Consider the following 14,062-nt stretch of genomic DNA (forward strand, 5'->3'; position numbering starts at 1 on the left):
TATACTAATTATGATTTCTAATTATATTCTTTATTTTTTCATTAGCTCAGAACACACGGTCACTAACATGCTTTTCATTCTGTTTGTCACTCAATCGTTCTTTTATTCATTCATATAGCAAACACTTTTATTTCATGCCAAATATTCAACCAAAACTTATTGAGTAGCACCTATGTTAGGTATACAAATAGGCAAGAGAGACATTATGTAACTGATAAGGTAAATTGTTTCCATAACTATACCTGTTACGGAGCACTGCAGCGACTGACTCCCCCAGATACAGGTGATCCATCACCTCCACAAGCTGGGTAATTCCCTGTTCAGGAGGAAAAGGAGTCAATATCCACTACAAAAATCAATACTAGTGTTCTCAAGTACCTTGGTAATGTTTTATACATTTTGCGATAAAAAGGCAAGATATACTCATATGTTCATCTAACAAATGTCAATATAAAAACTTATGAAAATAAAGGAAATTAAGACACTACCTCTGCAATAGTCAAAATACTTACAAAATGCCATACTGAATCATTAAATAGTATGAACTAAATTTCATGTGAAATAATTAGCTAACAGTTGCCTATGGAAAAACAACCAAGTATACAGAAGTTGGATTAAGTGATAAGTCTGTGTGAAGTTGGGTTAGACAAGAGAAGTTTGAAGTGAAGAGGTGAGGTAAACACTTGCCAAGTAATTACAGAAACAGGATTAATTCCCATGTTACCGGGGAAACTTGAGGCCTGAGAATCCCATAAGCAGGGCCCACAATTTCAGAAGTGGATGGCTAAAATTAAGGCTAGAAAGGTATTATATTTTGAAATTTAAAGGCATAAAATAGGTAGACATAAAGACATAAAAATGGGAAAAATGTTGTTTTCCTGATCTGGACTGAATTTCTGTTTTGGTTATTACTGTTGTTTTTATAATAAAAGAGCAGATAAGGTTGTAGTAAACTGAACTTTAATATATTGGTTTTTATTAATGTGAATGTTTTGCATTGGAGATGTAGAGTATATTTCATGTATTCTATTGATTCCAAATATATTGCGAAGCAAAAATGTGTATTTTACTTAAATGTTTCTTAGTAAAATCAATTTATTGCATTGGGAAGATAAAAAGTATACAATTTAGTTTATTCACATAATTATGTTTGTTTTAAAACTATGTGAAGACCTAAAATAATTAAACTAGAGAAAAAAATGATTTTCTTCATTGTTCCCTGCCCTCTTCTTGTCCCTTAATTTAGGGATAAAAGCCAAAGAAGTAGAAAGGAAAAAAGTACTCTATTTCTTGAGTTTTCATAACTCTATAAATGAAACAAATCAAATGACAACATAGCATTTATTATGTCCTTTTGCATAATCACATTTTTCTGCTTACAATCCTATTATTACAATTTCTTTTAAATGAGCAGCCTAAATGAAACAAAAATTTTTAAACATCTCACAATCAAATGTCCTTGGCTTATCTTTTCTAAAAATGTTTAAGTGTTGAAAGAATTTTGAGGTGTTGAGAAATTTTAATTTTGTTTAGGCTACAGTTTTATAGAAGATGTGCCAAGGAAAAAAACAATTTTATCAAAATTACTATTAGGAATCTGGAAACAAATAATTCATGTCCCTTTTAGCCAACTGCATCTAGAGTAGAACATATAGGTCCCAAAATTAGATATGCAAACTTTCACTTAATCCCATTGTTTCAACCAATTCGCCTGCTGCACCTGGAACTCTGAGTCTGGGACTCTCCAATTCAAGTTCTCCAAATAAGAAATCTCTGGTCACCTGAGGAGCATGGAGTAGGTGAACAGACATGGGACTCCAGCCACTTATTATAAAGACTTTCAAGTAACAGCCTGTTTTCTGTCTCATGACTCATTCCTGCCTCCCACAGACCAGGTACCTCCAAGTCTTAAAAATTAGGAGTCCCATGGGAATAATTGCTTTCTCTCAAAAGTTCATGTAGAGGAGATATACTGAAGTTGTAACTTCCTTTGCTCTGCATAAAAAACTAATTTCAACCTTACATCTGTCAATGTGTCCAATCCTATTCTCTCTGTCCTTTTGAATTTTTCCATTTCTTTACTCTCATTTTCATGGAGTTAGGAAAAGAGAGGAAGTAAATGCATGTTATCAATTTAAGCAGGATTTAACCAAAACCAACTGTTTTTAACCAAGGAATTCGCTTGATAAATTTATATATTAGAAAATTAACACTGCCTGCAATGTAGGGGTATATGAGGAGAAAGAGAGAGAGAGAGAGAGAGAGAGAGAGAGAGAGAGACAGAGACAGAGACAGAGACAGAGACAGAGAGACAGAGAGACAGAGAGACAGAGAGACTGGAAGCACGGAGACCAATTAAGAAACTACTTCCATAGTCAAGGTTTAAAAAAAGGGCAAAGACTAGGGCTATGGGGACAGCCAGGGAGAACTGGGACTTAAGACTGAAGATCACTGATGGATATTAAAAGGATAAGGAGACATCAAAGACAAAATCTATTTAGCTAACTAGAGGAAATGGTGATGATATCAAGTAAGGTAGGGTATAGAGAAGAATGAAAAATATTGAAAGCAAGGAGAACAATGGTTTGGTATAGACACATTGAAGTACCCTAAAGTATATCATATAGCATCTAATAGAAAACTGGATATATAGACCTAGATTTAGACTGGAACTAGAATTGAAAATAGGAAGACAAGCTAGCAAAGAAGAGAGAGACTAGGTAGGATGGAAACTAAGAGTTGTGAGATAAAAGCCAAGGAAGAAGGGCAGTGCAGAAGAAGAGTAGTTGGAAGGTATTCAACTGTTTCAAGTTCTGTCCAGATCAAGGAAGATACAGTTAACTGATTTAATACCTATAAAGTCAGTAATAATCTTTTTTAAAGAGTCAATATGGGTGGGGAGAACCACACATCAGTGGTTTTGAACATAAAACAAAAATAAATACATTCTTTCAAGAAGTTGTGAGGAACTCAAATACATCAGGGAATTACTCTATGGTAAAGATGGCCTTCAAAAAAGGAAAGAAGAAATGATTAAAAATAATTGGGGGACAACTGGGTAGTCATTTAGAAAAACAACAGGTTATACACTACTTCAATTCACATTAGGGTATCCTAAACAAATTCCAAAAGGATCAAAGATTTAAAGGTAAAAATGAAGTTGAAATTGTACCAAAGAAAACCCAAGTGAATTTATTTATAATCACACAGTAGAGAATGTAAGCAGCACCCAAAATCTAGGAAACATAAAAAAAAAAACAAGCATTAAATCTGATTACACAAAAAAATTAGAATTCTGTACTTCAAAAATACAACAAAACAAAAGGGCATTTGATAAACTAGGAAAAAAATATTCACCATGCACATGACAGACAACAAAGGGCTAATGATTTTAACTTACACACACACACTCACACACACACACAATCAATAACAACAATAAAACACTATTGTAAAGATGAACAAATAATATCAACAAGAAATGGACATTAAAGAAATATAAATCAACAATAAACAAATACAATTTAAGATGAGGCATTGTTTTCACTTATGAAATTCACACACACACACACACACACACACACACGAATAAAGTCTGTTTATATCCATCATTAGTGAGAGGGAATATGGGTTTGGGGGCAACGTTCACTTTTATTCTATACTTTACTGTTTAATTTATTTCAAAATAAAAAATTAAGGAAGATCCAGCAAAAGGAGCAAGAAAGACTGACCGTGACATAGAGGAAACCACGAAGGTGTACTAACCTAGAAGGTAAAATAGCGTCTTATACGAAGAAAGGAGTAACCCAGTGTGTCAGATGATGCCAAGAGGTTAAGTGAAGAGTTGAGAACTTGGTATGGTAACATAGAGGTCACTGGACACCTTGATAAGAATGGTTTATTTGGAATGGTGGAGAAAAAGGTTCATTAGGTGTGGTTTCAAGAAAGAATGAGAGGAAACAAGTATACATGACACAAAGACATATGCTTTAATAAGAAGCAGAGAAATAGGTGACAGTTAGAGAGGGATATAGGATGGAAATAATATTTTGTTTTATTCTGTTTTAATAACAGGTGATACTAGAGCAAGTAAATCTAAAAAAAATGACATTAAGCAAAAATGTAAACTGAAGAAATACAATACAAAAGCACGTAAGACAATACCATATATATGTATACACACACACACACACACACGCACACAAAGAGGGTGCCAACAAAATGCATACACATTTTAAGAAAGGAAAAAACTATTAAAATTATGCTGATGGTAACAACTTTTTTTTTTTTTTAGTTAATTTTTTTTTATTTCCAAACTAAGCACTCTGACATGATAATTTAGTTTCTTACATGAAATCGTATAATATTCTTTTTGGACTAAGTTATTATGATAACGTTTTCTTGAAATGTTTACAGAGATGTAATACAGAATTGTATACCTGAAATTTAAGTAACTTTACTAACAATTGTCACCCCAAAAAACTTTACTTAAAAAAAAGAAACACATATTATATTTAAATTTATTAGCTTCGACACCAGCATCACGAGAGTATAGAACTATGTTCAGAATGTCCTTCTAATTACATATTTTTATACTCAGTGCCCTTTTGTGGTGTCAGTTCCTGACCTTTCTGATCCCTATGGGTGTAGTTTTATTTCTGACAGATTCAATCTTAAGCATTGACCTCCTTGCAGTTTTTGCTGATCTTTTTGACTGTAGTGTTCTATTAAGTATTTTTTTCTATAATTTTATTAGTTTCAGGTGCACAAGACAAAGCAAAAATTAGACGTTTACCATTTATATGCCTCACACTGTGTGAACCCCCCTCCCCCCATCCACTATCCCTGACATCGCACAGAGCCTATGCATTTCCACTATCTCTATTCCTAATGCTGTATTCCGCTTCCTGTAACCATATACATACAAATATATACATATACATGTATATAAAACTATAGTTGGCATTCATTATTGTTCAACTTCAGGTGTACCGTGCAGAGATCAGGCATCTACATCATCCCTGAGGTGGTCTCCCAAATGGGACACGTGTCCATCGGATACCCTACAAAAATCTTTACATTATTGATTACGTTCCCCAAATTAATTTTCAAAACCCCATGGCCATCTTGTGGTTACCGATTATTTTCTAAACCTCTCACCTTCCCCCTTATCCCCACCCCCCCACCCCTCTAGCAACCCTCAGTTTTTCCTCCATGTTTCCAAAACTGTTTCTGATTAGTTCATTCACTTATTCTTTTCTTTAGATTCCGCATATAAGTGAGATCATATGGTATTTGTCTTTCTCTGTCTGACTTATTTCACTTAACATAATGTTCTCTAGGTCCATCCATGTTGTTGCAAATGGTAAGATTTCTTTCTTCTTTATGGTTGCATAATACTCCATTGTATAAATGTACCACCGTTTCTTAATCCAGTCATCTACCGATGGGATTTCGGTTGTTTCCATGTCTTGGCTATTGTGTATAGTGCTACAATAAACATAGGAGTGCATAAAGATTTTAGAATTGGAGTTTTGGATTTCTCCGTATAGATACCTAGGAGTAGGATTGCTGGATCATAAGGTAGTTCCATTTTCAGATTTTTGAGATACCTCCATACTGTTTTCCATAGTGGCTACACCAATCTGCAATCCCACCAACAGTGCACAAGCATTCCCTTTTCTCCACATCCCTGCCACCATTTGTTGTTTGTTGATTTATTGATGATAGCCATCTTGACAGGGGTGAGGTGGTATCTCATTGTGGTTTTTATTTGCATTTCTCTGATGGGTAGTGAGGTTGAGGTTTTCTTCATATATCTGTTTGCCATCTGTATGTCCTTTTTAGAAAAATGTCTCTTAATGTCCTCTGCCCATTTTTTAATTGGGTTGTTTTTTTTTTGGAATTGAGTTGAGTGAGTTTTTTATAAATTTGTGATATTAACCCCTTATCAGATATATCATTGGCAAATATCTTTTCCCATTCAGTAGGATCCCTTTTTGTTTTATTGATGATTTCCTTTGCTGTGAAAAAGCTTTGTAGTTTGATGTAATCCCACATGTTTATTTTTTCTCTTACTTCCCTTGCACGAGGGGATATATCAGTAAAAATCTTACTCTGGGTAATGTTGGTGAAGTTTCTTCCTATATTTCCTTCTAGGAATTTTATGGTTTCAGATCTTACATTTAAGTCTTTAAGCCATTTTGAATTTATTTTTGTATATGGTGTAAGGAGGTGGTCCAGCTTCATTTTTTGCATGTGTCTGTCCAGGTTTCCCAGCACCATTTATTGAATAGACTGTCTTTACCCCACCGTACATTCTTGCTTCCATTGTCGTAGATTAAATGGCCATATAGGCATGGATTTATTTCTGGACTCTCTATTCTGTTCCATTGATCTATGTGTCTGTTTTTATGCCAGTACCATGCTGTTTTGATTACTGTAGCCTTGTAGTATAATTTGATGTCAGGTATTGTTATACCTCCCACTTTGTTCTTATTTCTCAAGATTGCTGAGGATATCCGGGGTCTTTTATGGTCCCATATAAATTTTAGGATTATATGTTCTATTTCTGTGAAAAATGTTGGTAGTTTGATAGGAATTGTTGAATATGTATATTGCCTTAGGCAGTATGGACATTTTAACTATATTAATTCTTCCTATCCATGAACATGGTATGTGTTTCCATCTATTTGTATCTTCTTTCATTTCTTTCCTCAGTGTCTCATAATTTTCTGAGTACAGATCTTTACTTCTTTGGTTAAATTTATTCCCAGGTATTTTATAGTCTTTGGAGCAATTGTAAATGGGACTGCTTTTTTAATTTCTCCTTCTGATGTTTTATTATTGGTATATACAAATGTAACTGATTTCTGAATATTAATTTTGTATCCTGCTACTTTACTAAATTCATCTATCAGCTCTAATAGTTTCTTGGTGGAGTCTTTAGGGTTCTCTATATATAGTATCATATCATCTGCATATAATGACAATTTTACTTCCTCCTTACCGATTTGGATGCCTTTTATTTGTTTTTCTTGTCTGATTGCTGTGGCTAGTACTTCCAGTACTATGTTGAATAGAAGTGGAGAAAGTGGGCAACCTTGCCTTGTTCCTGATCTTAAGGGGAATGGTTTTAGCTTTTCCCCATTGAGTATGATGTTAGCTGTGGGTTTATCATATATGGCCTTTATTATGTTGAGATATGATCCTCTATTCCCACTTTCTTAAGGGTTTTTATCATAAATGGCTGCTGGATTTTATCAAATGCTTTTTCTGCATCTATTGATATGATCATGTGATTTTTATTTTTCATTTTGTTAATGTGGTGTATCACATTAATTGATTTGGATGTTGAACCACCCTTGCATACCAGGGATGAATCCCACTTGATCATGGTGTATGATCTTTTAATGTATTGCTGAATTCTGTTCGCTAATATTTTGTTGAGGATTTTTGCATCTATGTTCATTAGAGATATCGGCCTGTAGTTTTCTTTTTTGTGGTGTCTTTGTCTGATTTTGGGATCAGGGTGATAGTGGCTTTGTAAAAGTGTTTGGGAGTCTTCCTCCTCTGGATTTTTGGAAGAGCTTGAGGAGAATAGGTGATAATTCTTTTTGAACGTTTTGTAAAATTCACCTGTAAAGCCATCTGGTCCAGGGCTTTTGTTTGTTGGGAGATTGTTGATTACTGATTCAATTTCCTGGTGGTAATCAGTCTATTCAGGTTTTCTGTTTCTTCTTGAGTTAGCCTTGGAAGGTTGTATGCCTCTAGAAATTGTCCATTTCTTCCAGATTGTCAAATTTGTTGGCATATAGTTGCTCATAGTAATTTCTTAAAATTTTTGTATTTCTGTGGTGTCTGTTGTCACTTCTCCTCTTTCATTTCTGATTTTATTAATTTGGGTCCTCTCTTTTTTTAATGAGTCTGGCTAAAGGTTTGTCAATTTTGTTTATCTTCTCTAAGAACCAACTCTTGGATTCATTGATCTTTTGTATTGTTTTTCTGGTTTCTATTTCATTTATTTCCGCTCTGATCTTTATTATCTCCTTCCTTGTACTCCTTTGGGCTTATTTTGTTGTTCTTTTCCAGATCCCTTAAGTGTGAAGATAAACTGTTGATTAGTGATGTTTCTTGTTTCTTTAGGTAGGCCTGCAATGCTATGAATTTCCCTCTTAGGACTGCTTTCGGCATCCCATAGATTTTGGGTCGTCGTATTTTCATTTTCATTTGTCTCGAGATATCTTTTGATTTCTTCCTTGATCTCCTGATTGACCCATTCATTATTTAGTAACATGTTATTCAGCCTCCATGAATTTGTGTGCCTTCCAGTTTTTTTCCTGTAGTTCATTTCTAATTTCATAGCACTGTGGTCAGAGAAGACAATTGGTATGATTTCAATTTTCTTGAATTTATCAAAACTTGTTTTGTGGCCTAACATATGGTCTATCTTGGAGAATGTTCCATGTGCGCTTGAGAAGAACATGTATTCTGCAGCATTGGGGTGAAATGCTCTAAAAATATCGATTAAATCCAAGTGGTTCAATATATCCTTTAAGGCTGTTGTTTCCATATTGATTTTCTGCCTGGAAGACCTGTCCCTTGAAGTCAGAGGTGTGTTGAAGTCCCCTACTATGATAGTGTTACTGTTGATCTCTGTCTTTATGTCAGCCAATATCTGTTTTATATATTTAGGTGCTCCTATGTTGGGTGCATAAATGTTTACTAGGGTTATGTCCTCTTGTCGGATCGATCCCTTTATTATTATATAGTGCCCGTCTTTGTCTTTTAATATTTTCTTCATTTTAAAGTCTATTTTGTCAGAAATAAGTATTGCAACTCCAGCTTTTTTCTCATTTCCATTTGCATGAAATATCTTACTCCAACCCTTCACTTTCAGCCTGTGTGTGTCTTTTGATCTGAGGTGAGTCTCTTGTATACAGCATATACAAGGGTCTTGCTTTCTTATCCACTCAGCCACCCTATGTCTCTTGATTGGAGCATTTAATCCATTTACATTTAAAGTGATTATTGATAGGTACATAGTTATTGCCATATTTAAAATTGTAGTTAGACTGTTTTCATCTTTCTTCTATTTACAGAAGTCCTTTAGTATTTCTTGCAATGCTGGCTTGGTGGTAATCACTTCCTTTAGCTTATTCTTTTCTGGGAAGCTCTTTATCTCTCCATCAACTTTAAATGATAGCCTTGCTGGATAAAGCAATCTAGGTTGCAGGCCTTTGTTTTCCATCACTTTGAGTATCTCCTGCCACTCCCTCCTGGCCTTCAATGTTTCTGCAGAAAAGTCATTTGATAGTCTTATGGGAGTTCCCTTGTATGTAACCCTCTGTCTTTCTCTTGCTGCTTTTAGGATTCTCTTTGTCTTTAACCTTTGCCATTTTAACTATAATGTGTCTTGGTGTGGACCTGTTTGGGTTTATCCTGGTTGGAACTCTCTGCACTTCCTGGGCTTGTGTGTTGGTTTCCTTCATCAGGTTAGGGAAATTTTCAGACATTATTACTTCAAATATGTTCTCAATCCCTTGCTTCCTCTCTTCACCTTCTGGTATTCCTATGATGTGCATGTTGTTGCGCTTGATGTTATCCCAGAGGTCTCTTAAACCATCTTCATTGTTTTTATTCTTTTTCTTTCTGTTGTTCTGTTTGGGTGATCTCTGCTAACTTGTCTTCTAAGTCGCTGATTCGATCCTCTGCTTCATCTAACCTGCTGTTAATTCCTTCAAGTGAGTTCTTTATTTTGGTAATTGTGTTCTTTAGTTCTAACTGGTTGTTCGTTATGATTTCTACATCCTTCTTGATGTCGTTTCTAAGCTCCTTAAACATTCTTATCATCAGTGTTCTGAACTCTGTCTCTGATAGGTTGGTTACCTCTGTTTCATTTGGTTCCATTTCTGGAGGTTTCTTCTGTTCTTTTATTTGGGACATGTTTCTTTGTTTCCCCATTCTGGCTGACTCTCTGTGTTTGCTTTGATGTATTAGGTAGATCCACTAGAGTTCTTAGTTCTTGCTGGGTTATCTTATGTAGTATGTGTCCTTTGTATTTCACTTGCACTACTTCTTCTCCTCTGCGTGTGCTCCAAAAGTGACTCTTGTGTTGTGTATATTGTCCTGTGAACGAAGATCTTTAATTGCTTTTCGCTTGTGAGTAGGTGTGGCTAACTACTAGGCTGACTAGTTGTGAGACTTGGCTCTGCCACCACAGGGTGTTCTGCTGCGTGAGGGTTGACCGCTTAAATGTGGTTTGACCTCTATGGGCTCTTGTGCCTGTAAAGAATCCCCTCTGGGTGTGTCATTTGTAGGTCAAACCCGGTAGTATGCTGGTTTGGTCTGGAGTTGGCCTCTGGGTATGTTGAATCTTTTACCTCTTAAGCTGGGCCCTGGTAGGGCAATTTCAGAACAAAGCAAATCACCAAGCACAACAACAACAACAAAGAAAAAATCAAATACATTCACATGTAAAAAACAACCAAAAACCCCCACTCAACACAGGCAAAGATATCAAAGATATAAAGACAAAACAAAGCAAAACATAAAGCAGTGCCAGTCTTGGCTTAAGCCCACCAAGTAATCTCCAGGTTGTCCTCTGCTGTACCAAAGAGTCCCCTGCATATTGTGCAGGCAGAGCCGGTCGCCTTATGCCCAGAGTGACGTTGGGACTGCAGATTTAGATGCCTGGGGCTGAGGGGTCTGGACGGTAGTTTCTACAAAGCCAGTGCAGTTTCTGCCCTTGCCTGCACATATGCACACTGAGAGTAGCACCATCAGCACTGTGTCCAGTTCTCCTGAGTCTTAGGGCACTTCTTCCCTGTATGTGTGTGTGTGTGTGGCGGGCGGGAGATTTCTGAGCTGCTGAAAGCCCAGAGCTGCATCTGCCGCCTACTGCTGACCCCTGGGAGTGCCTCCGCCGATGTAATTGACCTGCCCTAGGCAGGCCAGAAAGGGTGGGGGCTGGGAATGGAAGGAGGGGTCTTCTCTTTCCCAGCCCAGCTGTGTCACACTCTTCCCGCAGGCCAGAGAAGGTGATGGCTGGTTACGGAGGAGTCCCCTCTCTCCTAGCCCAGCAAAAACTACACTCCTCCCAGCCTCCTCCCTGGGCCAGAGCCGCCCTCCAGTCTTCCCAGAGCCCGAGCTCCAAGGCTCCTATGTAATCTGACACTGCTCCTCAGTTCAGGGGCCAGTTCAAGTCTCTGGAAGGGTGGGGGTAGAATTGGGAGTGGGGGGAGGGGCCCAGGTATGGAGTTTGTGTCCTTTGTCCAGACTAAGGCTTAACTGGAGGTATCAGCTGAGATTATTGCCTCAAATGCTAGATATGCTGCCCCCGCAGCAGGAGAGATCAGCTGTGGGATGCAGGGAAAGAGCCCACCTCCTGGCTTTTGTGTTCTCTCTTCCGTCCTGGGATCCCCTGCGTCTCTGCAGCTGCAGATGTGGGCCAGATTTCCACAGCCACAGGTGCGGACTGTGATTCCACCCCCGCTGATGCGGACTGCGTCCCCACCGCTTCAGGTGCGGCCAGGTCTCCACTCCACTCCCTTCCTTCTTCCCCTGCTCACCCAATTTTCCCCACCTGCAAGTAATCATTGCGCGAGTCTCTTAGCTGTTCTGCGTGATGAGCAGAGAGTCCTTTGATGGGTTATAAACGTCCCGTTTCTGATAAGATCTGGAGAACTCAAAAAGTGCGCCCCGCTGCCGCCATTCCTATGACGTCACTCTGATGGTAATCACTTTGAGCACCTCTTGTAATTGCAGAAGTCTAATGTGACTTGTATTCATCTTTTGCTATCAGTATATATTGAGTATTACAATTTTAATAGTTTTCCTTTCTTAAAATGTGTATACATTTTTGGCACCCTGTGTGTGTATGTGTGTGTGTGTGTGTGTGTTTGTGTACACATATACATATGTAGAAAAAGCATAAATATGTTCATGGGAATTTGAAGCACCAAATTTGGGATAGTAGTTACCTCAGGAGAGGAAGTGAAAGAAATGTAATTGGGGAGTGATACACTAGAAGCTGCACCTGTATCTAACATTTTTGTTAAGGATCCTTTTTGTTAAGGATCTGAAACAAAATGGCAAACTGTTAAAGCATTACATAGCTAACTGGTGGTTCTATGAGTGATTGTTATATTGGTCTCTGTACTTTTCTATATGTTTGAAATATTTTAATGAAAGAGAAACAAAAGAGTATGTCGTGCGGGAGACCCTGCTCGCTGCGCCATTTGTCGTGCAGGGAGGCCTGCAGGGTCTCTGGTCCCGCTCCCATACAAGAACGCAGGATATGGTGAGGCCAAAAAGGAACACCCACGGAGCCATAGGTAGGGGAGACATACCACTATATTCTCGCTGGCGGCACTATACCCTCACTGGAGGCTGGATCCACACTGTCCACAAACCGCCATCCACACTTGCCAGCCCCGCCGCCATCTTCTTGCTAGCCCCCATTCTTCTCTCTTTTCCTCTCTCTCTCCTAGCGTAGCCACAACAGTTATATTCGTGGCCAATGGCTCACTGGTTACAGCTGACGGCCAACTAGCCACAGCTGATAGCCATGCAATCACAGTTGGCCATTTACTACCTGAGCCAGCACCTGTCTATGTGAGGCCGAGAGCCTGGAAACTACTTTCTGGGGCTCTGCCCCACACTCCACCCCTACAGGCTCTCACCTCACAATCACGCGACAAGCGTCTTCCGCGAGGGGCCCTGTGTGAGGAGCCTGGAGGTGAATGCAATATCCTGGACACAGCCAGGCTCTCTGGGCACAGCCAGGGTTTCTCAGGGCACCACCAGTGCTTCTGGGCACGGCCAGACTTCCTGGACTTCTTAGGGTACCACCTGTCTTCCCGGGCACAGCCAGGGTTTCTCAGGGCACCACCAGTGCTTCTCGGCACGGCCAGACTTCCTGGACTTCTTAGGGTACCACCTGTCTTCCCGGACACAGCCAGGGTTTCTCAGGGCACCACCAGTACTTCTGGGCACGGCCAGACTTCCTGGACTTCTTAGGGTACCACTAGTTTCCCTGGGCACAGCTAGGATTTCTCAGGGCACTGCCACTCTCTCTGGGAACAGCCCGACTTCCTGGGCACAGCCAGGGCTCTCAGGGCACTGCCACTCTCTCTGGGATACAGCCCGACTTCCTGAGCACAGCCAGGGCATCTTCAGGGCACAGCCAGACTTCCTGGACTCAGCCAGGGCTCTCAGGGCACTGCCACTCTCTCTGGGATACAGCCCGACTTCCTGGGCACAGCCAGGGCTCTCAGGGCTCAGCCCGACTTCCTGGGCACAGCCAGGGCTCTCAGGGCACTGCCACTCTCTCTGGGATACAGCCCGACTTCCTGGGCACAGCCAGGGCATCTTCAGGGCACAGCCAGACTTCCTGGACTCAGCCAGGGCTCTCAGGGCACTGCCACTCTCTCTGGGAACAGCCCGACTTCCTGGGCACAGCCAGGGCTCTCAGGGCACTGCCAGACTTCCTGGACTCAGCCAGAGCCTCTCAGGGCACTGCCACTCTCTCTGGGCACAGCCAGACTTCCTGGGCACAGCCAGGGCTCTCAGGGCACTGCCACTCTCCCTGGGAACAGCCCGACTTCCTGGGCACAGCCAGGGCTCTCAGGGCACTGCCACTCTCTCTGGGATACAGCCCGACTTCCTGGGCACAGCCAGGGCATCTTCAGGGCACAGCCAGACTTCCTGGACTCAGCCAGACCTCTCAGGGCACTGCCACTCTCTGTGGGCACAGCCACACTTCCTGGACACAGCCAGGGCTCTCAGGGCACTGCCACTCTCTGTGGGCACAGCCACACTTCCTGGACACAGCCAGGGCTCTCAGGGCACTGCCACTCTCTGTGGGCACAGCCACACTTCCTGGACACAGCTAGGGCTCTCAGGGCACTGCCACTCTCTGTGTGCCTCTCAGGGTACCATGCTGGAACAACAGCGACTCACAACCAAGGTGCTTACATATTCTCAATGGTGGCCAGTCAAGAGACAAAAGCAAATATCCCCCAGTTCCACTAACAACAGTTCCCAAACAAACAGTCAAGCG

General features: G+C 40.2%; 1 protein-coding gene across 3 annotated transcripts in view; it reads right to left on the reverse strand.

The window, feature by feature from the left end:
• KLHL13 (kelch like family member 13) overlaps positions 1–14,062 on the reverse strand; it is a 283,984-nt gene that overhangs the window by 198,591 nt on the left and 71,331 nt on the right. For 2 of the 3 annotated variants that reach the window (XM_074323707.1, XM_074323706.1), the window contains exon 2: positions 243–316. The exons of the other annotated variant lie outside the window; for it this stretch is intronic. In XM_074323707.1, the coding sequence (XP_074179808.1) occupies positions 243–292 (50 nt within the window). In that variant the 5' untranslated portion in view covers positions 293–316. The remainder of the gene's footprint in view (positions 1–242; positions 317–14,062) is intronic. 3 annotated transcript variants of the gene reach the window in all.

This window comes from Rhinolophus sinicus, chromosome X, assembly GCF_036562045.2.
Source record: "Rhinolophus sinicus isolate RSC01 chromosome X, ASM3656204v1, whole genome shotgun sequence".
In the NCBI taxonomy this organism is placed as follows: Eukaryota; Metazoa; Chordata; class Mammalia; order Chiroptera; family Rhinolophidae; genus Rhinolophus; species Rhinolophus sinicus.